A 27337-nucleotide genomic window follows, 5' to 3' on the forward strand; every position below is an offset into this window, starting at 1 on the left:
ATGACTTTTAACTAATATCATTATTTTAAAATGGTATGTAAATATTAGATATGAATACATATGCATGTGTTTATGTACATACACAATGTATTTTTAATATGTATATTTAAAATGTCACAAACTGTGGGGCGCCTGGGTGGCTCAGTCGGTTAAGCGTCCGACTTCAACTCAGGTCACGATCTCGCCATCTGTGGGTTCGAGCCCCGCATAGGGCTCTGGGCTGATGGCTTGGAGCCTGGAGCCTGTTTCCGATTCTGTGTCTCCCTCTCTCTCTGCCCCTCCCCCGTTCATGCTCTGTCTCTCTCTGTCTCAAAAATAAATAAACGTTAAAATATCACAAACTTTGAAATCATTTTATTGAATTCTCTCTATCCTCCATGTCTGTTTATTAACTGCAATCTTGTGTAGCCACTGTCTTGCCTTATTCAGGCTAAAATTAGTTGTTTCCATCCAAAGGACGCATAGTGTATGTACACACCATCAAAAACACATTGAGCAATGTGTTCCAGATACTTCTAAGCACAGCTCACTAGGGTAGATATTGTTACCTTCATTCTACTGATAGGAAAATTGAAGACTTGAGAGGTGAAAAGAGTATTTTCACTGAGGTATGCTGGAATTTGAACCTAGGTTTCTTGACTTCAAAATCCTGCTCATGCTATATAGCACTCTGTCCAACTCAAACACCTAGAAAAATGGGGGTGGGAAAGATTAAATGGGGAATTCAGGACAAAAATTAACTGGGACAAGCACAGAATTTTGATTTTTTTTCTTGATTAGGCTCATACTCATGCCCTACCCTATGGTGTCTTTTAAATATTTGGACATTTGGGCATAAAGCTGAATTATTTTTTCTCTTCTTCCCTAATAAGTATTTCCTCACTTATGTTCTCTTTTTGTGTACTTTGACTACATACTCTTTTACTTTGCCAAGTTAAAGCCCCTTTATATTGTCACTTAGCTGATCTCATACTTGATCTTTCCCTCTCTCTCCCCCTTTCACCCTTTATCTCTCCCTCCTTCTTTGGCATTATATAGAATTCTCTAATATTTGCTCTCTAATTTGATTAGCCAGGAGGTAGAGGTTTCCATTTTTCTCCATCTTTTTCTTCATTGAGAGCTCTATATGAATAAAATATTCAGAATGAAAGTCCTCAACAGTGTTCAAAGTTGGGAAACTATAACATCACCAAAATACTACTTTTCGACTTGACAAAATAAATGTTGTTGAAAATTGGTAATATGCACTGTTGGCATTGGTTAGAGACAGTAAAATCGGAACTCATATGCTAGTAGAAGTGCAAGGTATACAACTTTTCATATCAGCAATTGGCAATTTATATCAAAAGCTTTGCATTAAAAAAAATTCTTACCTCATCAATTTTACCCAAAGGAATTGATACTAAGGGACTACTTAGATATATGTACACTGATTTTTGAACAAGAACATTTAGTGCAGCATTATTTTACTAAATATTTTAAATAATCTAAACATCAGGCAATCCAGAAAGAGAAATAAAACATGGTACAGCTAGTGGAAGGACTTTTAATATACACATCAAATTCATGTTTTTCAGAAATACATAGGAAATGATTCAAATGACTCACTATATAATGGTGAATGAAAAAAGCAAGATGTTGAATATATGAGAGCACATTCAGGACTGATAGATGCTAACAAACAATCCTTAAATTTCCACCTCCACTGCTTAACACAATAAAGGCTTAGTTTTTGCTCATAACATAGTTTAGTGCGGGGCGGTGACGGTTGTGAACCTGTGGCTCTGACAAGCTCAGTATATGGCTTCAAGGGCCATCCAGCTAGCAGATGGGGAAGGAGGAGAAAGGGGGTGGATGGGGCACTCTCTCTCTTAACTGCCTTGGTCCACAAATGAGGCGTGGCTTTTGTTCACATCCCATCAGTGAAAGCTAGCACTTGTTCCTTCTCCTCTTAAATTGCAAGAGGCTGGGCGATGTAGTTTTGTGACCATCAGAGCATCCCGTATTCATAGGCACTGGGAGATGTTTCACAAAATTATTAACATCTCCAGGGAGGAGATTTGTGACTCTTCTTTTTTTGTGTGACTTTATTCACAACATCGTGCTATTATTGTCTGAATTTTCTAAAATAAAAGTAAATTAAGTTTATATCACATAAAACTATACATTAAAAAAAAAAAAAACTTGAAGTGCAGTATAGGGGCCAAGTGTGGATCCTCCCTCTGGAGGTGCAAACAGGTTGGGATACTCACCACAGTGTATGTTTTAATATGGCCCTTGTATCTTTTTTTTTCTGAGAATTAACTTTTTTTAATATATGAAATTTATTGTCAAATTGGTTGCCATACAACAGCCAGTGCTCATCCCAAAAGATGCCCTCTTCAATACCCATCACCCACCCCCATCAACCCTCAGTTTGTTCTCAGTTTTTAAGAGTCTCTTATGATTTGGCTCTCTCCCACTCTAACCTCTTTTCTTTTTTTTTCCTTCCCTTCCCCAATGGGTTTCTGTTAAGTTTCTCAGGATCCACATAAGAGTGAAACCATATGGTATCTGTCTTTCTCTGTATGGCTTATTTCACTTAGCATCACACTCTCCAGTTCCATCCACGTTGCTACAAAGGGCCATATTTCATTCTTTCTCATTGCCACATAGTACTCCATTGTGTATATTAAACCACAATTTCTTTATCCATTCATCAGTTGATGGACATTTAGGCTCTTTCCATAATTTGGCTATTGTTGAGAGTGCTGCTATAAACATTGGGGTATAAGTGCCCCTATGCATCAGCACTCCTGTATCCCTTGGGTAAATTTCTAGCAGTGCTACTGCTGGGTCATAGGATAGGTCCATTTTTAATTTTTTTGAGGAACCTCTACACTGATTTCCAGAGTGGCTGCACCAGTTTGCATTCCCACCAGCAGTGCAAGAGGGTTCCTGTTTCTCCACATCCTCTCCAGCATCTATAGTCTCCTGATTTGTTCATTTTTGGCCCTTGTATCTTAAGAGATTCTTCAGTCACTCACCAAAGTGTCAGAAAATGCACTGAGCATGGTGTTAGGAGGTCCGTTCTGTATGCATGGGTGATTTGGATATAATATTTATTCATGCAGATCACCAGGACCTCTTTGCCTGATCTGGCTGGCTTGGAGGATTTTCCATTCCTCCCTCATTGTCCCTTATGTTTCCTTCCAAAATCCTTCCCTCTGAGAGAATTTTCAGCTAGCGGAAGTGGGAAGTAACAAGGCAAATGTTCTCTCTTTTCACAGTTTGTTAAAAAGTTATTCTTTAGCAAAACCACTTGTGCATGAAGATGTGTATTGAAAATGCATCTTATACAATGCTGACAAAGTCGAAGAGATTATTTCATAACTAATATTAAAAGCTCTATGTTGGCAAGTAGCACATTCATTGCCCTTTTGAAAGATCACAGTGGAAGACAGAAGAAAGAAGCCCTGTGGGAGGACTATGACACGTCCCATCCTACACATTAGATTCCATACTTTATCTCTGGCCTCCACTCTGGACAGCGAATTGTAGAGATACTCTTCTGTTAAAGATCCTTTTCAACATTCATCATTGGCTTCAACGTTCAGGTCTTTCGTTTCCTTGCCCCATACTTATTTATTGTTTCATTACCTGCCACTTTCTTGCATTTGTCCTGTTAAAGAGTCCACCATGGCTGTTTAATATTTAAAGGCTGGGATCATTTGCAGGTTTTAGTTTAAAGGTAACCATAGCACACGCACACACATTCATTATTAATAGCAGAGACTCACTGTAAGTTCTTAGGAATCTTCTTTCGATGTTAGTTTCGTATGGGTGCCGCTGTTGCGAGAATGAGGCTCTGATATTGCTATGTGGCAAGTGGACTAATGCAATAACATTGATCCAGAGATTATGTGAATTGTTTATGTGGATGGAAGTGATCATGCTAAAAAGGGACATAAAGCCAGAAAATGACAGGCCACGGAAAGTCCGGTTTCGGATTGCGTCATCTCACAGTGGGCGAGTTCTGAAGGAAGTGTATGAAGATGGGCAACCATCAGGCTCCCTGGATTCTGAATGTGCCAGCATCTGTGGGGTAGATGGACTGAGTGAGTCTGATGGACAGCAAAACGGCCACATAGGATCAGAAGGTGATGAGTATGAGAACGACCAGGATAACTTGCTGGTGTTAGCGAGGGCTGCCAGTGAGAAGGGTTTTGGTACAAGAAGAGTCCACATTTTAAGCAAAAATGGCACAGTCAGAGGCGTCAAGTACAAAGTGAGTGCCGGCCAAGCTCTATTTAACAATTTGACCAAAGTATTGCAGGTAAGTCAATGCACTTTGCTTTTCCCGGGCTTTGTTCTTAACTCACCATCTCAACACCTCTGTGCCCTCCACTTGAAAGCAAGCTTCTCTTATTCATGACTCCTACATACTTCATGAGTCACTCCCCCATCTAAGATATTGTCTCAACAGCCATCGATTAAAAAGAGGGTCATTATGCTTAGCAAATTAGATGGATTCTCAAAGTCATATTTCTAAGTGGTCTTTTCTTCCAGTGTGCAGTGACTAAAACAATGTGTCTGTTTCTTTACCAAGATGATGGTGTTCAAAGCATCTGAGCACAACTTAGGAGTTAATTTTTGGTTTATCACCTTGCAGATACCAGATTAGCACTTATCATCACTTGTATGGATTTTAAACCAGAGAACATTGAGAGCTGCATTCAGTGGCGCTGGATTCAGTTGGAATGTTAGGAAGCTGTAAAGACAAACTTCGACTTGCCCCTACTACTCTGGGGGTTGCAGCTTTTATCTGAGGTGCCTTTCTTCATTCATTTGCCCAATGGAACTCTAGAGTAGCACTTGAAAAAGTTATCCCTCTGTAAATGTATGGAGTGAGATCCAGATCTTATAGGAAAAATGTTAGCCTTTAAAATGTGATAGATTCTGCACAGTAATGTAGGAATGCATTATTCAGGTCTGGAGGCCTTTGGCAATGATATAATGTTTAGACAAGTTTTTGAAATTGCCCAGAAGCATTGGTAAAATGATTTTCTGTTAAAAGCAGGGATCATTATTTCAGGAATAGAATTCATAATCACTATCATTAAGGTAGCAAACCAATATTTTTCATTATAATACCATTCTGTGTTATTTTCAATATTTAAATAAAATCTCCTTGGTGAATTATCCAGTGCCTCTGCATTATAGACAGATATAACAGTGGTAGGGAGAAAGGATTTTAACCAATAGTATTTTATTATTTTTCATTTCAAAGAAGTATTTAGAAAGATCACATCACCAGGATTAAAAAAAAAAAGAAATTAAAGGGTAAAAGCAGTTAAAATCAAAGGTTATTTTCATATGTAGAATTTACCCATGAAAGATTTCACTGATTAGGGATGAGGTGGGAAATCAAAAGTTAGAAACTGATGACTATGTTTGACTAATTTGGAGATCTTGTATAGACTTCTAAAATAACCTTAGTGGCCTCTGTGTTTTATCTAATGCAGAAATTATTATTGTCAAAGTATAAGCCAAGACTCTGTAATAAGTGTAAAAATGTTTGCATTTATTGTGATTAATTTAGCTTTTGATTGAGTCATGATTTGAATTGCTTTACGATCTGGAGGTTGTTTACAAAACTTCTGCACCAGTTATAGTACTGTGATTTGAATTTATTCATATCTCCCCCCAAAATTATTATTTATGGGTAAATACCTTAAATATTCAAGAGAAAATGTTTTTATCCCTATGGCTTTGTCCTGAAAGAGCTTATAAATTCACATATAGGAAATAGAAGAAATTCTATAATCAGATGTTATTACGACATTACTTTATAATAGTTAACTTGTATACTTTTCAATGTGTAATTCCATCACCCTTTTTTTTTGAAAAAAAATCCAGTGAAACTCATTTTTTAATAACTTACCCATATTCCATTTACCCTTTGCTTCAAGAGGACAATAGTGATTACTAGCAGAAGTCCCTCAAAGACTGGTACTTACCCATTTTTCTTTCTAGCCGGTCCTTCTTTCTGTATAATGTGGGCAAAGTAATCAGCATATTGCAAGTATTCACAAATTTTGGCCATCATCATTACTTTTATCATCATCATCATCACCATCGTCATCATGGAATGTTCTCTGATCTCTCCAGGACAAAACATAAGTTAAAGGAGTTCCTCTCTTGGATGGGGGCTGCTAGTTGTGCTATTTCAAGGGGCTCCATTCACATCACTGTCTGTGTAAATAGCACCCCTCAGAGTTGTGCAATACAACCTATGCAGCATTATATAGAGAGCTGATTTGCATGCTCGCTGCTTGTTAAAGGATAGGTGTCATAAGGAGTGACAAATGTCTTAGACATGTGCTTTAGGGTGACTGAGTAGGTTTCCATAGGCATCCCACAATGCAGTAGCAGAGAAGCCCTGGGAACTAAAAGCAGAAGTTACCATGAAGTTACTTCTATACATGGTTATGGGACCAGATGTGACTCTTCCCTGGATATCTGTATATTTTCCACATCCCTTAGAAAATAAGCAGCAAACCTAACTGGATGTAACTGTGATGTAGCAATTTCTCTCATGGAGGAAAAAGTGAGGAGTAATATTTTGGATATTTGATTAAGGTTTCAATGCACAATCTTATTGAAGCAAGGCACTATAATTGAAGACACAGGTTTTTCTTCCTGTTTTAAGTCATAAAATCTTAAAGCATTCAACTTGAAACTTGAGAGGAAACCCAGTTATAAATAAAAGCTTTCAAAGAACCGGTAAATAACTTGGCTTCCTCTCTGTTAGTTTCCCATTCTGTTACTCCTGTCTCATAAAATATTGGCATGGAGCTTGCAAACATTTCAGCTGTGCAGAGAATTGTCATTGAAATTATTTGCCTCAAATATTTTTACTTCTTAGGAACACTTATTTAGAAAGTTGTGTATAAAAGGGATGTTAGAACAAATTCCCATTTCATGTGTTAATTAGTTTACTCTATAGAACTCTGGGTAATTGAGGATGTGCAATATTAATTAAAGTTTTTGAGAGTAGTAATGGACCATGAGGTAAAGAGAGGAAAGTCACTTAGATGTGCAGTTGGGCCTTGTAGAGGGTGGTTCATTGTTTCATTTGTGAATCTCTCAAAGCCTCCAGTGCATCTAGATTATAGCTCTTCAGATACAGGTGCTTGGTTTTTCCATTTCTCCTAGAAACAACAAGAATGTAATGCTCAAGAGAGGCTCATTTGGAAATCTGAGAACCTGGAATCTAGTGATGGCCTGGAAATATGCATTTATTAGAAGCTCTTTAGGTTGTTCATCCATACACTGAAGTTTGAGAATCATTGACCTAGCATGTAAAATGGAAATTCATCCAGTTCGCTAGAGTTAATAAAAATATTCCTTAATGTTCTTTATGTCTTCAATATTTAAGGGGGAAAACAAAGACGTTATGTATTCATCTGTCATTTGTTCTTCTGATCATGTTAGATCACCAGGGAGGGGTTTCCTGAGCCAAAGATAAAGATATCCTGACAGACTTGTTTCCTCTTGTATCCTAATTTATCAATCAGTTGGTTTAGAAATGGTTCCTGAAATTACCAGTACATTCTGATGTAGGTGTGGTGTTTTAATTTTCTTTAAGAAATTCTGCTGTAAGGATAATTCTACCTAGATAAATGATTTTACTCGTCATTACTGGAGAATTTTAGAAAAAAATTATTTTGTATTTATTTTTTACAATTAGTCACTGTTACCTCATGCAAGACAAATTACAAGACCACCATGTGGCTCATAGCGCTCATCACTCAGGGCATGATTAGGTTCGAGATACACCCGTGGGGCCAGGACAGGCAGCGAGTGGCCCAGGTGCCTGGGGAGGAGACAGTGCAAAAACCAGCCTGTAAAAAGAGCTCAGGGACTTAATGATTTCATATGTGCCAAAATTACTTTGAGAGGTTTAAATACGACAGTTTTCTTGATTTGAATAAATTTATAGCAAAAAAAAAAAAAAAAAAAAAAAAAAGATTTGCAATACACCTTGACCTTAGCAGCAACATATTTCCAAAGCTTCTTGGGATGGGTCAATGATGCAGATAATTAAGGTCATTAGTTTTTTTCTAATTTGTTCCTATGGGATTAAATTTCAGGCAGTAATTAAATATCAGTAATTTTGTCTTCATCCTATTTTCAAACTTGTATAGTCTGTTGTATACTCAGTTATAGTCTTTTTTCTGTAATTTCTATGCTTTTAATTCCCTCTTTTTACAAATTTAAAGCTACTGTATTAGAGAAAAATAGATGCCAAGAAGGACAATAGCTATTCCCATATTATAATTTGCTGGTTCCTTTCTAAAAACTCAAACATATAACTTTTCATCTTTGTATTTACATGCACATCTGTGATTAATGTGTTTATATTTATAAGCATTTTAACATTTCGAGATAAGTAAAATAAAAATAATTTTACATTTGCAGAAGAATTTATATTTTGCAAATTTTTTCGGGTACATTATTTTACTTGATTGTTCCAAAGATTTTGTGAAATAAGGAGCAATAATGCCTGCTTGTAGTAACTGAGAAATCAAGTGTCTGGCCCAAAGCTAGTAACCTGGGAACCCTGCCTTTCACTGCTTTGGCTTTGTTAGGTTTTCAAAGTATGGTGCTGTATACAAAAACACTCAACCTTACCATTATTTTTTTTAATTTATTTTGAGAGAGAGTGCACAAGTCGGGGAGGGGCAGGGAGTGAGAGAGGGATAGAGAGAAATCCCAAGTAGGCTCTGTGCTGTCAGGGCAGAGCCCAATGTGGGGCTTGAACTCATGAACTGTGAGATCCTGACCTGAGGCAAAATCGAGAGTTTGATGCCCAACGGACTGAGCCACCCAGGAGCCCCTTAAATTATATTTTTAAAATTTATCAAACCTTATCATCTCTATAACATCATGTGATTAAACTCTTTTCAGATTGCAAGGGTTGACACTGGGAAGGGATGACTGGGTTAAGTCCGGGAAGACCCCTGCTCAGCGTTGTTCACTAACTTTAGAATGAATGATTAACAGAAATTTCTGGCTGTACTTATTATTCATCTCTAGTAAACTTTCTCTAGCTTTGGCAATAGAGTAATATTCCAATGAAAACAAGGCGATACTCTTGATGACTCCTTGGTCCCAGTGGTTTATTTGGACCACTCTGGAAAACAACAACAATACTAAATATTGATTAAGTACTTACTAAATACACTGTCCTTATTATTTATGTGCATTGACATTTATTTCTCATAGCAATTTCATGAGGTACTATCATTATTAATTAATAAGTTGAGCATATTCTCTGCGTATGAAACATTGTTATAGGATTTAAAATCTCATTCAGAAAAATTATTATGTGATGTTCTATCAAAATAAGCATTTATTAATGGAAATATTGCCTTTTTTAGCTATCAGGAATAGCAAAAGCTGCAGGATTTTTTTATGCAATTCCAAATGATGCAAGAAACTACATTACAACCCCAAAATGGGTTGGTACAAATGATATATTTTTATGGAAAATTTTATAATTGCAAACTGATACACCCGAAGTTCCTGCTGTTACCAGACAGAGAACCAGTTGCAAACTCTGGTTCAGCTGCTCACCTCTCGAAATTCAATACTCAAGAGACAAGTGATGGTGGGAAAGGAAAGGTTGTGTTATTTAGGAAGCCTCAACCTGGGAAGATGGTGGACTAATGTCTTAAAGACTGTCTTCCCAGTCCAGGTGAAGGCAGAGGGTTTTAAAGGGGAAGGGTTGAGAAATGGGCGGGGGTGGGGGGGGGGGTGCTAACATGCAGGAGAAGCTGATGCTCTGGCAGTTAATTATATGTCAACATGACCCTCAACAGACTTGCTGGCATCGATGGCAGCTGTTTTTAATGGGGTCAGGGCTTATCTTCCAAGAAAGCCTGGTTCTTTATTCGTCAAGGCCAGTGATCTGCAAAATCTCGAGGAAAAGGCGGTTAGTTCTCCTACAGACCAATGGACTTAGGTTAGCAGGCAAGGAGTGCATGATCTTGAAGGAGTTAACCCTTCAAACCTGTTGAAGTGCTGTTATGATGACCACCTTCCACATACCAATGCTTTGCTACTCTTGGCCACAGCGTTTGACACTGATGCTGATTAGGACTTCAGTAAATGTTCTTTCTTTGAGTTAATGAATTAAGTGAAATTCTCTTACAAAGTGATTATTTTTTTTTTTTTTTCTTTTCCATCTCTTTTCAGTTTGGAGATTTCTCCTATTGGAGAGGAATAGGTTTTGCGTGGTGAAGTGTTAGTAGCTCCCTCCATTCGGTTCTTTCTGTTGTGGGTTATCTTCTAGATTCAATCAATCATTCTTTAATTACCATTTGCTACGTATCTATTATGGAGCAGGCACTAAGTAGATAATGTGAGGAGTAAGACCCAGCTTTTGCCTTCATGGACTATTCAGTAATGTATTGTGAATTGTTGTGTAAAGTGATTTCTGGAAGAATTCAGACACAAAACTTGACTTTATCTTCTTTTTCCAGAGGCTTTTCCCTCTCTGTTTTCTTATTGGCCTAACATAGTCTCTGCTACCCATTCCTCGTTTCTCCCATGCTTATATTTTTCTCCATTTAGTCTTTCTGTTACTAGACCATCATTTTATTACATTCCTTCCTTCAACTTCTCTTGCTTTCTTTCTAATTTAGGTCCATTTCAAGGCCCAAGGACTGAAGGGTAATCTATATAATTAATGACTCTTATCTTGATCCTACAAGGCTCCAGTAGTCAGTAACAGTGACTCTGACCATGAGTACTTATCCCAATTCCATGAATCTTACTACAGATTTCTCTCATTAGTTCAATGAGTATCTAGTTGGAATATTTCTCATTCTCTCCTATGTACTTGTATCATCAGGACATGGGATCGTTGTGACATTTTAATTTGTGGAAGGCTGACGCTTAATCCATTAATTTACCTAAATTCTGACATCAGAACAACATGCTGAGAAAACCCACAGATTCTACAAGATGACTTGAAACTGCTTAATGAACTCTTACTGATAGTAAATGGTTACCACATAATTAGGAAATTAGCACCTGATGCTTCCAAACATTATAAAAGCAATATAATAGCAGGGTTAGACAAACATCTTTGGGTGGTCCTACTCATGCTTACAGAGTTTCTGATATTTTCTTTGAAACCCGGTACCTTGAATTTTGTATAAAAGCAATATAAATATTTAATAGTCTATAAGTTGACACTATATAAATACATCACTTCCTCAATCACTATTGCCTGGAAGGAATTTTAGAGATTATAGACATGTTAAAATGTCATACAGAAATTTTTTAATGTTTATTTATTTTTGAGAGAGAGAGACAGAGTGCAAGTGCAGGAGGGGCAGAGAGAGAGGGAGACACAGAATCCAAAGCAGGTTCCAGGCTCCGAGCTGTCAGCAGAGAGGCTGATGCAGGGCTCAAACCCACGGACCATGATATCATGACCTGAGCCGAAGTTGGATGCTCAACCGACGGAGCCACCTAGGCACCCCCATACAGAAACTTTTATTAAGGGACTTTGGTTCATGTACACAAGTCTATTCAAGTAATATTTAGGATCTCTTTGCTCAATTTTATTTTTGTAATAATTCATTATGTCACCTAATTTCTGACAAATTATTTATGCCTTAGAACATTTTGTTAGGAAGAAATAGGTGCACATTTTGTTCATGTAATTCCTTCATAGTTAATAGAATAAATTGTAGAAGTATTTATTATTTCTTTTATTCCTAAACAACAAAATTGGTGTTAGTTCACAACCTCTGAAGCTTCCTGGGTTAAATTTGCAACAAGCTCCTGTACATGGAGGGCAGGAATTGACCAGAGAAAGAGACAGGCCAGTCCAGATTGGTAGGTGGCAAGTTTAATAAGCAAGGGAACTTACCTATGAAGCTTGTCTTGGGTAGCCACAAGATGAGTATATCTCCATACCCACTGGAATTTTAAAAGTTTATATAGAGGCCTTAACTGACTTCAGTTACAAATACTATTCAGATGACCTCAATAACACCTTACTCTCTCAAGGCTGCATCCTTGAACAGCTTCAGCTGTGGGAATGGTGGCTGGGGGCATACATTCCAAGGACAGGAGAGGAGGTGAGAAGCCTGTGACTGCCCATCAGTTGACAGCATGTCCTCTTGATTAACTCCTCCAACAATTAGGCCATGGAAGAATTAAGTTGCCCCCCTTTTTTGCACCTTTAATGTAACTAATGACATAGAATTAAAGATCTTTATTGTATGAAAAGTCTGAAAGCTTGACTAGTCCACAGAGTGGGTAGAGTAGTGAAAGCCAGGTTGTTGATTTGCAAGAGATAGAAGAGAAAACCTGGGGGAATTATATGCTGACAAGTCAGTGGAAATCAAACAAGGAGAAAGAATGCCAATCTGGTAGAGACTGAATGAGGGTCATTTTGGGAAAGGAGAATAGTTGGATGGGCTGTGACCTCAGGGGAAATTGGCAGGTTTAGAGATTGGAAAGTGGGCTTTGTGGATTAGAGCAGGGTCAGCATGGACAAGCTGTGGGATTGCCCTGCTCATCAGTGCTCCAGAACCAGCCTGTGCTGGTAGAGCAGCTGTGCTTACCTGCACATTACCTTTGGTGTAGAGCCAGGTTCAGTGTCCTCTCATGACTGACCCATGAGCACCTTCTTTTGACGGCTGTTAGCATACTGTTTAGGAAACATCTGGCAGAAGTGATGCCCTCTCATGTTTCAAGATTCTGCTGAGCTCAAGTAAACACTGCCCTTTTCAATGACACAGGACTCATGATTTTCCCCAGAAATAAAGAGCAAGGCCTTTGGCATCCAGATTAATTGTGTGGTTATGTGAAAGAAAAAAAGCCTGCAGTATCCATATTTAGGGGGATTGAACAATGGTAATAATTATTCACCTAGTGTATTACTTTCCTATTGAAACAAATCGCCATAAACTGAGTGGTTTATAACAACACAGATTTATTACTTTATAGTTCTGGAGGCCAGAAGTCTGGAAGGAGTTTTATGGGACTAAAATCAAGCTTTCTGTAGGATTTTACTCTTTCTGGAGGCTTTCTGAAGAATCTGTTTCTTGCCTTTACCAGCTCCTGGAGGCTCCCTGGGTCCTGGTTCTGCATCTCTCTGACCTCTGCTTCCATTGTTATATCTTTTTTTCTAACCCTTCATCTTCTTTCCCTTATAAAGACCTTTGTGATTATATTGGACCTACCTGGGTAATCCAGGATAATCGTCCTATCTCAAGATCCTTAGTGAAATAATATCTGCAGAGCCTCTTTTGCCATATAAGGTGACATATTCATAGGTTGTGGGGATTAGGACATGGATATTTCTGGCCAGCCATTAGTCTACCTGCCATACCTGGTAGGTACAGTAAACTTATTTTGTTTATGAGAAAACTAAGACTTTATGGTAGATTCAACTTTTTTCCAATGTGTGTCACACATGGACGCACTTCTGTCATGACTGCATGAGGATAAGAGTGGACTTCTACAGCCCTTGATTTTAGCGTTGGCCACATGACTCCCTTTAGACAATGGGATGGTGATAGATGTGGCGCATGCAAAAGCTTGAAATGTGCTTGCATGATTGAGTTTTCTCTCCTGCACTCTTTCCAAGAGAAGGCATGCTGCAGGAGGTTGGTTGGTCCTAGGAGAGTGAGAGACATGAAGAACAGACCTGGACCCAACCAACATTTTGAAGCCAAATCCTTCATAGCTTAGCCCCGATCTGCTGACTGCCAGCTAAACTGCAGACTCAAGAGTGAGCCATAAATGTTTAACGTTGCATTTCACTCTGTTTGGGGTGGTTGGTTAAGCAGCAGGAGCAAACTGGTACAAGTTCACAGATTCTGAGTACCTTGCTCAAAGTCACATGATGGTGAGTGATATAACTATCAGAAAGTTTGACTCCAAAGCTTGGGCTCTTATCCATTAGGCAACTAGTGTCCAACCACTCATTGGATGCCTGAATTTTCTCTACAGCATCTCTGTCAAGGTCTTACCTAGCCTTTGGTGGGGATTTCTAGAGGGAAGAGATTCAGAGTCTTGGCAAGACAAGGATTCAAGTCTCACTATCCTGTGGATATTGAACCTACTGAAACTGATCATACCAGGATAGAGTGAAGGCCATCTGTCACCCACTTCCATGAATATAATTTAAGACTAAAATAATATTTTTGGTGGCCACATCACACTGTTGTGATGTTGGCTTGTTGAGTCATTCAAACATCTTTTCTCAGTGGAAAGATTCATGAGGTTAAAACTTTCAATCTCATAAAACATCTGTTTTTATTTAATGTAATACTCTTGTTAGTTTTTTTCTGTGTTTACATACAGGACTCTATATTCAACAAAATTTAATTTTATTGTGTTAGTCAAAGATGTTAATCCTTTTGTACTCTGGTCTTGTAATTAGCTATGCCTTAGCACCTTATGGAGTTGATGGAACACAGTTTTGATTGTGGCAAACTATCAGCATGGAATAGCACTGAGTAAAAAGAATTGACCTTAAAGCAAATAAAGTTATCACTAATGAAGTGGCAAATGTATTTTATTAAGTATAAGAAACCAATAAATTTAAACTAGTGGTCTTTTTAATACAGAAAGAGGAGAGAAATGAAAGATGTGCAAAGAGGAGAGAAATGAATTATGTGTAAGTGGTTGTACCATAGACTATCAGCCTCAGAGGGTTTCATGGATTTCCTTTTATTAGGCTCTTTAACAATGATCTTTACACATTACTCATATAGTGCCAGAAACTTTGTTCAGGAAGGGAGCCATTTGTCTCCCAGGGGTCACGGATGCTAATTCCTACAATCTCAGGGAAATAACTGTGATTCTGGGAAGCAGATAACTTGTAGTCATGGCACAAATTTTGTGTGTTGAGTCGGTCAGACCAATACTCAGTAGTAGTGGGTTTCTAGAGTCATGGAACTTCATTCACAATGAAAACACAGCAGCAAGAGCCTGAAGGCTGAAAATTTGCCTCTGTGAGTACCTTGTGCTTTTAACTGTAGTTCTAGGACAACGTATAGTTATACACATTTGTCAGTTAAAAGAAAGTATTAGGAAATTTCAATAACCAATAAACCAACCAAACTTAACTAAGGTTACCACCTCTCTTTTGAACCATATAAAAAACTAAATCATGGAGCTTTGAGACACAGCACCATAGATTCTCTTAATTGATCACAGCTGTCAGGGCTGCTCTTCTAACTGTGGGATTTTTCTTTATATATATATATATTTTTTTCTTTTATTATTCTTTATTTCTGCCTACTTCAGCATCTTCCATGGCCAGTTCTTTCTGCCTCAGTTACAAGTTAGCTTTCTCAAAAAGTGTTTTTCATATTTCTAAGATTTCTAGAGATGGAATTATGCCCCCAAAGAAGTGACTTGGTGGTGAGAGCTTATGACGACTGAAGCAGACCCAAAGCCTGTGCTGGAAATTAGGTAGCTGCCCACTCAGCCTGCACACAGGCTTTCTCTCTCTCTTCTGTCCGTCCTTTCTGTTGGAGGTAAACGTGAGGCACAATAAACCACTGCTGGAAAGACCACTTGACTTGATTCTTTCCATACTGGATTCAAAGTGACTACTGGCTCCTATTTCGTAGTGTAGGCAAGAAGTCCTATACTAGTCATCACTGGGGCTTCTTTCCCTACCATTATGATCTGCAGGATATGCAGGCTTGAGGGGGTCAGAGAACCTAGCCATGGTCCTGGTCTGTGGATTCTGGCACATTCATCTTCATTTCTGCTCTTTCAGCCCCTTGATGCTGTACTGATGCTGCTCACGGGCCTTTCACATAAGTTGTCTCTCAGAATACCCCACTTCTACTTTTTCCAGTTCTTGGAACTACCCAACTTCATCTTGTGTATGTCCAGGCTCTTTTTTTTTAATTTTATTTTTTAACATTTACTTATTGTTGAGAGACAGAGAGAGACAGAGCATGAGCAGGGGAGGGGTACAGGGAGAGGGAGACAGAATCCGAAGCAGGCTCCAGGCTCTGAGCTGTCAGCACAGAGCCCGACGCGGGACTCAAACTCACGAACTGCAAGATCATGACCTGAGCCGAAGTCGGACACTCAACCGACTGAGCCACCCAGGCGCCCCGTGTATGTCCAGGCTCTTGAAAACAACTCCATCAATTATTCACAGGAGCAGGAAAAAACCCAAATTTCTAAGAATCCCCACTTTTCTTTGTGAAAAATACATGATTCCTCCATGAAGGGGTAAGAACTGTATTCTCTGGAGGGAGGTGACCTGGTTTCATATGCAGAGTCTGCTATTTCCTGGGTGGGTGTGATGGGGAAATTTACCTAACTTTTGTAAGCCCTAGTTTTCTTGTTGCTGAAATTGGGTTAATGATCATGATTATTTCCTATGAACTGTTGCATATAAACCATTTTGCACAATGCCTGGCATGTTATAAGTGCTCAATAAATATTGTTATTATTTTTACTATCCACCTCAACAAACAGTGAATTGTTAGGGATGAAGACCTTCTACAAGGGCCTTCTAGCTGGACTTGGAATCAAATTGACATAATTCAGATGAACATGAGAAAATAAAATATAATAGTGTATGTAAGGGAATCCACATAGACCTGGAAATTCCAAGAACAAGGCAACATGAAGCTTACGTGAACTAAGGAGAGAGGTAGAGTCTGAAGATACAAAGGGGAGGAAGGTCATTAGCAGGAAGGTGAAAGGAGATGTTTTTAAAAACAAAGGTTGCCCTATTACACAGGTAAGTGTATTAGGTAAAAGGGAGTCTCTGTTAATAACTCTTCCTGATACAGGCTCTCCTTTACAATGTAAATTTAGGCAGTTGAGGACCATGAAGAGAGCTTTTCTACATCTACTGAGTTTTGATGACTTTTAACTCAAAATGATGTTCATGCCAAAGTGGCCTATCTTGGGGAAGCCTGCCCTTGGCCTCTATAGAATCAGTCATTATTAAGTACTCTGCTAGGCAGTGAGGGTGCACAAAGATGAACAAAACATGATTTCTGTCCTCAGAGGAATTAAGTTCTTTCTTATGAGGAATACAAACTCATAGTTACTATAGAATGTAGTAAGTACTCAGAGTTTACTGGGGGACAGAAGCAGGACATCTGAGTTCTTTTAAATTCAGAATCTTATAGAGATTCTGTTCTCTTCACATAACATCTTTTAAAACTAGGGCTGCATGGGAACTCTGGGCCACTCCTTAAAAGGCATTATGGGGGGCGCCTGGGTGGCGCAGTCGGTTAAGCGTCCGACTTCAGCCAGGTCGCGATCTCGCGGTCCGTGAGTTCGAGCCCCGCGTCGGGCTCTGGGCTGATGGCTCGGAGCCTGGAGCCTGTTTCCGATTCTGTGTCTCCCTCTCTCTCTGCCCCTCCCCCGTTCATGCTCTGTCTCTCTCTGTCCCAAAAATAAATAAAAACGTTGAAAAAAAAAAAAATTAAAAAAAAAAAAAAAGGCATTATGGTACTACAAGTTTTGTTGGCTGAACTCACTTCCTTTTGGGAAATCTTAGCTTCTGCATCTAAACTTGGCTTAGCCTCTGCCACACAAAACTGTTTTCCTGAGGCCAGTTTCTGTGTTTGAGTTTCTCATTGGCTTTGGCCCCTCACTGGGTCTTTGTCTTGGATTCTGTAGTTTTAACTTCCTGTGACTATTTGGCCATGTGTTTGCCAGCCTGGCTGTGCTGCACTTGGCTGTGTACCTGTGAGCTCAGCCAGCTACCTAAGTGCCTTGTGTCTGAGCATTCCCGTACAACACCTGTCATCCTGAAAGCCTGGCCTGCCTCTTCTGGACAGAGGCGGGCTCTCTCTGTTCTTTCGTAATAGCCTGGATTGACTTGTTATGCCTTTCAACAATAATTGGGGAATTATTTGTAAATATATGGGATGTGCTCTGCTATAAGGCACAGAGTGGACTACTAGATATGGCTTAAAATACTTAGACATTTGTTATATCAATTAAGAAGAAGTTTAGAGGAGGCTCAGGTTGTTGGTGGCTTGATAATGTGATAAACAACTCCATTTTTCCTGTTCTGTGCTCTCATCCTTAGCTTGTTTGTGATGCTCCCTCATGGATTCAAGATGACTGCCATAGCTTAAAGCTAATCCAGAGGCAAAAAACAGAAGAAGAGGAAAAGCAAAAAAGAACATTCTTTGTAGGTGTGCCTCTTCTATCAAAAAGGAATAAGAAAATTCTGGAAACTTTCTAGAAGCACTGTCTGACATTTCATTAGCTGGAATAGGGTCTTAGGGCCACTATTTGTTATAACAAGAGGCTGGGAATATGAATATATGGCATTGCCTCTCTGGTAGAGCATGGGTTTGGAAATAGCTGTTGGATAGACAAGCAATAGTGCCTGCCACACCATTACTAAACAACTTTGGTAAGATTTAATTTTTATTTTATGCAATTTAAGTCACATTAGATCATGCTACTTGAATTACTAAAGCGCTTTAATAGTGATCACATGTCATAATATTTAGTTTGCTTATCCGTGTTTTTTTCTGTCTTTCCAGGTTCATTTCCTCTTATTTTTTTTTCAGTATTCATTCCTTTTGATTTCTGGCTGCTATTCATCTTTTCTAAGGCCTAGAGCTTTTTACCTGATTCTATTATTCTAACACTAGAACTTCACAGACATCAAATGATATTAGGGGTGGTAAGCAATTTATTATTAACTAACAGCAATATAAGTCTAAGCCTGTCAGCTATCTGCCATATCCATAGTAGGGCGCTAATTGTGTAATTTTAAACAAGCGCATGCCACATTTGACTTAAAGTGAGCAATCTAAAACAGAAAGGAACTTCCCCCAAGTAGTGCACATCGCTTTGTTTTTTCCCTTCTGCTTGCCTACGTGGAATCAAAAACAAAACAAAATACTGAACACAATGACTACAGAGTCACAGGGATCATTCCCAAGGCTTCTTCCTTCACTGCCTCCGTCCGCCTCCCCCTTCCAAGCCTCAGGGGCTCTGCAGTCAGTGAGGTGGAACTCATTTCACATTTGAGGAGAACAATGATAGGAAAGCTCTCTGCATGCAGAGCAGGGCAGACTCTCTCTCAGCAAGCCTGTCAGCATTGCTGCTCTGGATTCTGCTAGTCACAAACAAGCTTTTTAAAACACTGACTTAAAAGAATATTATTAGTACTGGTAATAAGAGCAACCCTTTATTGAATGTCTACATGTGACAGAAATTTTCTTAGGTACCTTTCTAACACTACTGTTTCTTTAATCCTGGCAAATTTGCAAGGTGGATGTTAACTTATTTTACATAATAGAAGCTGACAACATCCCAGTATGATTCAAAGGACAATGAAAAAAAAAAACATTTGTCCCCAGCTGTTTTGGTCTTCATTTTGATCTGCCGCCTGAAATCCTTTTCTATTTTTTCCCCCCACTTTCCTGCTCCAGCTAAGTGTCTTCTGCTTAGGTTGAAGTTCCTAGAAGTAGAACCCGAGATTGGGTTCTTGTGAAAAGTGATTTATTGAGGAAGTACTCTCAAAAGTAAGGGGTGAAGGAAGCAGGTTAGGGCAGGGGAGGACAGCTCAGCCAGGGAGTGGTCTTGGCTGGAGACCAGCTGCAGTCCGGGTACTCAGAATACAAATTGTACCATGGATTTGTTTCCACCTTGCAGTAATGGGCTGGCATTTTGTATGCTTCTGTCTGTCTGTCATCAACCATTGGCTGTCCATGTATGTGTGTTTATGTATGTGTGTCAGGACATCATCTGTTCTGCTGAGATGTTTATCCAGAAAGGGGAAGCTGTGAGTTTTTAGCAGCCAATATTCATGCTGCTTGGGGGGTGGGTCAGCCAACCTTGTGAAGGGAGTTCTGGGTGCATCCACTACAGTCCACCTCTTGCCCTGTTCAGCTTTACTTGCTTCTTCCATCAAGTTCATTTCATCCAGGCATAGCCTTGCCACAGTCAGTGGGACAGTTAGTGGTATATATGTTATAGCCCCCACGCTGTCGTTGGTCTCAACGTGATAACTGGTATTTATTTTCTGCCTCTTTTACCATCCATTTTAGACCCCCTCCTCCTACCTAGCTAGCACTTCTGCTGGTCTAGGTGGTTTGCATGAGTGAGTGGCCCTTATTTTTAGTCCTTGTGGAGTCTGAGCCTCTGATCACTATGCTCTTGTCAGGCAGTGGTTGCTGTCCTTGACCATTTACATTTAAAACCATGTGAATACCAAGAGAGGCACCAGAGTCCCAGCTATATTTTTATCTGCCCCTAATACGTACCAGCAGTTCTATATCTTTGAGAAAATCAGGGTCAATTCCTTCTGCTCGTATAATGATTCCTTTTTATACCAACTAGATTACTGTCATGGTGAACCTAAGGTGACTAGATATCAACTGTAGTTTTAAGTTTAGTGAGCCTTTCACTGTGTTACTTGGTACAAGTATTCCCTTCCGGGACCAAGGGCTTAAAACTAATAATACCTAAAGTTGTAGTAATTCCTAGGCCCCAGGTGAAGGCCTAGGAATGATGGCGAATGGGATCATTCCTACAGCTTTCTGTTGGTTCCTGGACCCATGAATTGTAGGTATTGGAAATATAGCACCATATAATAACCACCATATAAGCCTAACATAGTACTGGCTTAAGGTATAAGTGGCATCCTGAAGAATGATGCCCCTTTCCCACAGGGTTTCATCTCCAAGCTGATATATCATCTGTACCTTCAACATGATATATCTATTCGGTGGCAGGTTCTGGATGATATGACACATGGTATGGCATGGTCTTGGTCCTGATCCTGAACCCTAGGGGTTGGTGCTATGTCTTTCCTATTGGTGCTATGTCTTTTCCTATTTCCTGGCTAGTGATTTGGACATAATGCCCTTCTTCACTACAGATACTTTAATAACATGGAATCTGCTGCATTGTATGCATGAACCACAATTCTCGGTTACTTGTATTTCAGCCTGCAGCTGTTCTTTTTGTCAGCCCTACCCCAAACTAACAACCTTCTGTGCCACTTGATAAGTGGATGTGTGTCTTCTAACACCTGAAGAGGTCCACAGAGCACTTTATTTCTTTCTTAGAGATAGAAGGGGCAAAAATAATTTGCCCTTTCCTTTTGAGAGGAGGTTCCAACATGCCTCAAACCACCAGACTCCTAGATAAACTCTGTGGGGTTTATCTCCCACACTCTGGAGTAGTGTATCTTATATTCAGGTGTTTAGTATTCCTTGCTCATCAGGTCTCATTCAGAGGAGTTATTAATACAGGTGGACCAGTGTGGGGTTCTGCGCAATGTCAATAGTTGGCTGCCCTTCCCCCCTTCAGTCTCCTGGATGAAGAGGCTCCCATTCATCTGAAGGAATTATCCTCTGTTCGGAGGACAGCGGCAGAGAACAGTTAGCAGCCACCAGTCATAGTATCTGAGGACAGTGGACCAGCCTGGCGAAGGGGAGGGGTAGGGACACACCCTAGCACCTACCACACCCTATAAACATAAAATGATGTTATCTGGAGACAAAGGAGGAGAAGCATTGGGTGGGGAAGGGATCAAAACTGAGGATACTAGGATCTCACCAAAACATTGCAAAGAAGAGCAGTGGAAGGCAGTTGCATTGCAATAAAGAGAGGAAACTAGGGTACTGGTTGCCAGAGTTCAGAATAGCCCCAGGGCTTTCCTGTGGAAGTAGCAGCAGTGTAGGGGTGGAGAGAGGGTTGTTACATATTCAGAGAATTAGCAAGTCAGTTGTGAAACACTTGGCTGTTTGAAATTGGCTATGGTGGGAGTATTCCCAGCACAGAAATCAGCTAACACGGGAAATTAGGGCTTTTATCCTCTCCCTGAAAATAGTTTACCAGCTCATCATTGTTACTAAAAAGTTTCTGAAAAGAATATCAAAACAGGAAAAGGTGAAGAGTAGGAGAGCCCCCAAGCCCCAAACTCTCCCTACTTAATAATTTACCCTGGAGCCAGAGTTCATCCCTGCACATTTTGCTTTTCTGCAAATACAATCAGAAAGTGCCATCTGGCTAGCCATTTTTTTTTGAGGCCATTATTGTTATTTTTTCTCGTGTAAAAAAAAGTCCATTTACTTCCGGGGTTTTCTCGGTAACTTTATGTTGCCATAGATATGAAGAAACTCTCCCCATTCTGTTTTTCCGCCTCCTGTGGATTTTGTCCTTGTATAATTGAAAAGCTAATCATGTTACTCCCCTGCTAAAACAAATCAATGGTTCTTGGCAGCATTTACATATAAAATCTAACTTCAGAGTCTGCTGTATGACCTGAGTTCTTCTCAGCAGCAGAATATGAAATGAGGATTTGCGTGCAGGTCGTTTATTGGAGAAGTGATCTCAGGGCAGGAGGGAGAGATGGAGAAATGTGAAAGAGGGAAGGGGATAGAGCCACGGCAAAGGTACATTGATTACTGCCGTGTTTAATGAGGGTCCTTCGATCCTGCATCCTGCTGGGGCCTTCTGAAGAGTATCTAAAATGCCTTTCAGAATCCACATCAACTGGGAGAAACATTCTTTTATGGTCTCTTTCCCTTTGGTGAGAATCGCGCCACGAGATCTATATTCCCCCACTGACCACACACACTTGTAGGCTACACATGCCTAAGAGCTGAGTGGTCTTCTTTCAGTGCCCCACCCCGAGGAGCCAGAGAAAAGTCCGAGCTGGAAACATGGCACTAAGTCACAGTGAGTATCTGTCGGTACCAAATGACACGAAGCTCATATGGATCTGTTTCTTGAAGCCAATGGGAGGTGGAACAAAAGAGGCAGCTGATACATATGGCGTATAAAGCCTTCCCTGCTTTTCCATTTTACTCTTGCAGTCCCATCTCTGGGCATGGTCTCCCTTACAGCCCGTATGTACCGATCCCTTACTCTAACCAATCTTTGCCATTCTGTATCATCTGATTTTATTCGCTTTGCTTTTGGTACATGCTGATTTCTCATCTTGAAATGCTGCCACTTTTCTCTCTTGGTTAACTCAATCTTTTAAACTAACCTCAGACGTGCCTCTTTCCTGGAAGCTTCGGTGCTTGCCCTCAGTTAGGTTCAATGCCTCTATAACTCTCAGAACACCCTCATTACAGCTCTACTAAAGCCCTATTGCCACATACTATAACTCTAACACAGAAGTCTGTGTACTACTCAGCCTTCCACACAGGTCCACAAGGACAGAATTTTAAATTTCCACATCCTGGGTGCCTACCACAGTACTTTGCTGCATAATACATGTCCCATAAATACTTGTGGACTAAATGAATGTGTGCATTTTGATTTTGCAGTGGACTGCATCTCCTAAACAAAGAAAATCTAATCTGAGGCCATTCAAAGAATTGAAACATGCATATATTTTGAAGGAAGTTTTCTAGGTATCCAAGTATGTCTTGGATATATATAAAACCAACAAGGCAATAACAATGAAACTGTAAAAAAAAAGTCAAGCAATAAATTTGTGATTATAAACAGAAGGCTCCTGCTCTCATGAATTAGATTTGTAAGACACAGACACATAACGTTATGAATAATGATAAAAGAAGGGAAAATAACACACTGAGAATTGAAATATTATAAGGTAGTATAATTACTAGGAGATCAGAGGATTCTGGAATCTTCTGCGGATAGAAGGACAAGGAGGTTTCTAGGCAGTGGGTGAGATTTGAACTAGTATATGTAGTGGTGGATAGCAGTGACTCTGGAAGAGAACCCATAGGTTCAAACTCCTAAGTCACATATCACCCTTTATCTGTGTCATCTTGGGCAAATTATAGTTGCCTCATCTATAAATTTTGAGTTAGTAGTTATACCTAATCTATGTGGGTATTGTGAGGATTAAAATAAGTAATACATTTACAGAGATTAGAACAGGGCCTGGCATATAATACTTGTATTATATATGGTATACTTACCTTAGAAAATGGGGAGGTGAGTCTCTTAGAGACATAAGGTATGTTTGGGAGTCAATAAAGGGACTAGTTTACTTGTAGCACAGAGTTTGTGTGGGGGAAATGGTGGGAGGTAAAATTGGAAAGCTATTTTTGATTCTTACTGAGAACCCAAAGAGTCAGTATAGCCAGCAATGAGAGCAAAAACGAGGTAAGGTGACTGTACGTCTTAGTTTCCCCTGTGGTTTAATTACTGCCTTGTTATAATTCCTGGGATACCTGTCACTTTCAAAAGTGTCTTGTTTGGATAAAAGATACCTAAAAAAGTGATATTTAAACAAGGGTCAAAGGGATTTGTGGAGATTATCTGGCATAAATGTATAATATGCACTACAGAAAAATATAGGTTGTTAAGAGACTGTTGTGTGTTTGTTTAAAAATCATATTTGTTTCCATGGAATCATAAAAACTCAGTATTGCTCAGTATTGATGGGGACCTTGAGAGAATGTGATAGAATTCATTCTTCATTTTTATATTGGCACACCATAATTTGCTTTCAATGTATTTTGAAATGTTCAAAGAAGTATGTGAAGCCAAATTCTTTGCATAAACAACAACAACAAAAAACAACACACACGCAAAATAGGCGGAAGTCAAAGCTCGTGACAAGGAAATTACAGATAGCTCATGTGCATGGAAGTTCTTTACTTCATATTCAAATGGCAGCCCTGAACTATTTCCATATGCCAGATTTGGAATTGTATACATTAGTCAGTACTTTGGTTTGGACAGTGACAACACCATTATGTGGCAGTGTTTGTGGGATGATGTCAACATTCTGCACTTTGCCTTTATTATCTAATGAGCATAAGTGAGAAACTGGGAGACTTAAAGTGCTGATACTAGTGCTACGAACTATGGTTCTTATAATTTTAATAAGGCAAAATTTGAAATCATCAGTTGGCTTAAAAAAACACCTATCAGTCTAGTGTTGAGTCAACCTAAGTCCACTCACCGGTCAGGAGTAAGAGATGCAGGACAGACCTTCCATGTGTGAGCCCTGTTACCCTGTGCTCACTTGAAGCTGGTCAGAACCCATGCAAAGTTGGTCACCTCAGTGGAGAATGAGATATGACAGATGTGACATGGTGAAGATCAGAAGTGGTATGTGAGAGGTGTCTGATACAAAGTCTTTTTTAGATTGCATTGGTATTTTCATTTCACCTGTACTGACTTTTTCCTAGAGTTCAGTTCATTTTCTTCACACATTTGGAATTAGGGTGTGTAGAGTCACCTTGAATGAAAGGATATTTCTTTCTCTCTCCACTGACCAGTTTGGTAGTTTTGGTACTGCTGCTTTATTTGTAGTCTAGAACCACATTTTAAATGGTTACTCAAGACTGTTGTCGTCTAGTGATACTGGGTATGTTTTATATCCAGTTACAAAGCCAGAGAGTAGCTTCACTCAGGTTCTGTTTGCAAGGCTCTGTCTTGCCACATTTCGTATAAACTGTATTTCCAGGCAGCTAATGAGGTGATTCTCCCTGACTCCCCCCACCCCCCTGCCCCAGGTACCTGGTCATGAGATGGTAAGTCCTAGCCTAGCCCAATTTCTGGTAATGAATCTGGCTTCAGTCTATTGCTGTGGGAGCTATGTGACTTCATTCCTACCTACCTCTTTGTTCTATTTCTGGACCTTGACATGACTATCTTTTTTTGATTTATTTTTTAAAAATCCACTCTTTTTTGGGGTGCCTGGGTGGCTCAGCCGGTTGAGCGTCTGACTTCAGCTCAGGTCATGATCTCACAGTTTGTGAGTTCGAGCCCCACATCGGGCTCTGTGCTGACAGCTCAGAGCCTGGAGCCTGCTTCAGATTTCTGTGTCTCCCTCTCTCTCTCTGCCCCTTCCCCGCTCATACTCTGTCTCTCTCTGTCTCTCAAAAATGAATAAATGTTAAAAAAAATTTAAAAAAATCCACTCTTTTTTATTTTAATCTCCCATACTACTTGGAACATTGAGCAGGGGCATATCTATACCTAAAGCTACAAAGCTATCTTGACTGGAAATCTCTTGGAAAAATTATTTTGAAGAGATAATTCTCCTTCCAGGCAAACCACTAATCAAGTGTAAGTGTAAAACAAAAATGTTTCCATATGTGCAAAGGCTCAAGAGAGTTTGCCTTCTTCACATCATTTCAGAAAAAAAAAAAAAAAAACAAAAACTAAACCTGCACTATTACAAAAAAGAAAGGTACAAACCAAGAGATGAGAAGATTCAGAATGTAGGAAACATTTGATCTAATTCAGGAGAGCAGTAAAGAGAAATACCAGGAAGAAAGTCTTCAGGCAAGATAGGATTCACAGGATAAATAGTAGTAAAGGGAAGTCCCCAGGCATAAAGTGGGTTATCTGAGATGCACAGGCACATTAATCAAGAGAAAAGAAAGTAAATTATAAACAACAGGTAAAACCACAGAAGCTGATTAGTCATGCTCCAATATGTAACACATGGAAATTTATCACTTTGAAATGGTCCTCAGCCTTTTTTGGTCTTTCATGCCATCTACATTTTGAAGAATACAGTTATTTAGCAGAATATTCCTCAATCTGGGTTTCTCTGCTGTTTCCTCATGATTAGAATCAGGTTATATGGGGCGCCTGGGTGGCTCAGTCAGTTAAGCGTCTGACTTCAGCTCAGGTCACGATCTCTCGGTTTGTTGGTTTGAGCCCTGCGTCAGGCTCTGTGCTGACAGCTCAGAGCCTGGAGCCTGTTTCCGATTCTGTGTCTCCCTCTCTCTCTGCCCCTCCCCCACTCGCACTCTGTCTCTTGAAAATAAATAAATGTTAAAAAAAATAAAAAAAAAAGAATCAGGTTATATATTTTTGGCTGGGGTATTACATAAGTGATATATCTTTCTGGGGTATCACATCTGAAGGCACATGTTGTCCATTTATTCCTTTGAGTAATATTCATTTTGGTTTTTATTATGGTGTCTAATATCTCCACTGTAAAGTCATTTTTCTTATTTTAATTAAAAAATACTTTATTGGGAGGTACTTTGAGGCTGTGTGATTATCTGGTTACTCATCAAACTTCCACAGCAAAGATTAAGCACATGTCGATGATTTTGATTTTTTTCCATGAATAAAATTTTAGAATTATGTTTGCAAAGTGATGATTTCCCCCTATGGTTATTAGCATTCTTCTGTAAGAAAGATTCTCTTTTCTCCTTTGTTTATATATTTATCTATCTATTTATTATCAGTATACAGGCTGTGGATTCTTATTCACTGGGTTATAATCCATTGCTGTCCTTATTCATTTTAATACTCTAAATGTTCCATTTTTGTCCAGTAGGAAGGAGCCCCTTAAACTGGCACTGGTGTCTTCTTGACATGCCCACGTCAAATTTTTAAGCAC

General features: G+C 39.4%; 1 protein-coding gene across 1 annotated transcript in view; it reads left to right on the forward strand.

Moving 5' to 3' along the window:
- Positions 1–3913: 3913 nt before the first annotated feature.
- Positions 3914–27337, forward strand: part of GRXCR1 (glutaredoxin and cysteine rich domain containing 1) — a 127543-nt gene continuing 104119 nt past the window's right edge. The window contains exon 1 of the mRNA XM_047092416.1: positions 3914–4315. Coding sequence (XP_046948372.1) covers positions 3914–4315 — 402 coding nt within the window. The remainder of the gene's footprint in view (positions 4316–27337) is intronic.

The sequence above is a fragment of the Lynx rufus genome, unplaced genomic scaffold (assembly GCF_022079265.1).
Source record: "Lynx rufus isolate CCGP_SWC_20201006 ecotype Redwood Valley unplaced genomic scaffold, mLynRuf1.p SCAF_3, whole genome shotgun sequence".
Classification (NCBI taxonomy): Eukaryota; Metazoa; Chordata; class Mammalia; order Carnivora; family Felidae; genus Lynx; species Lynx rufus.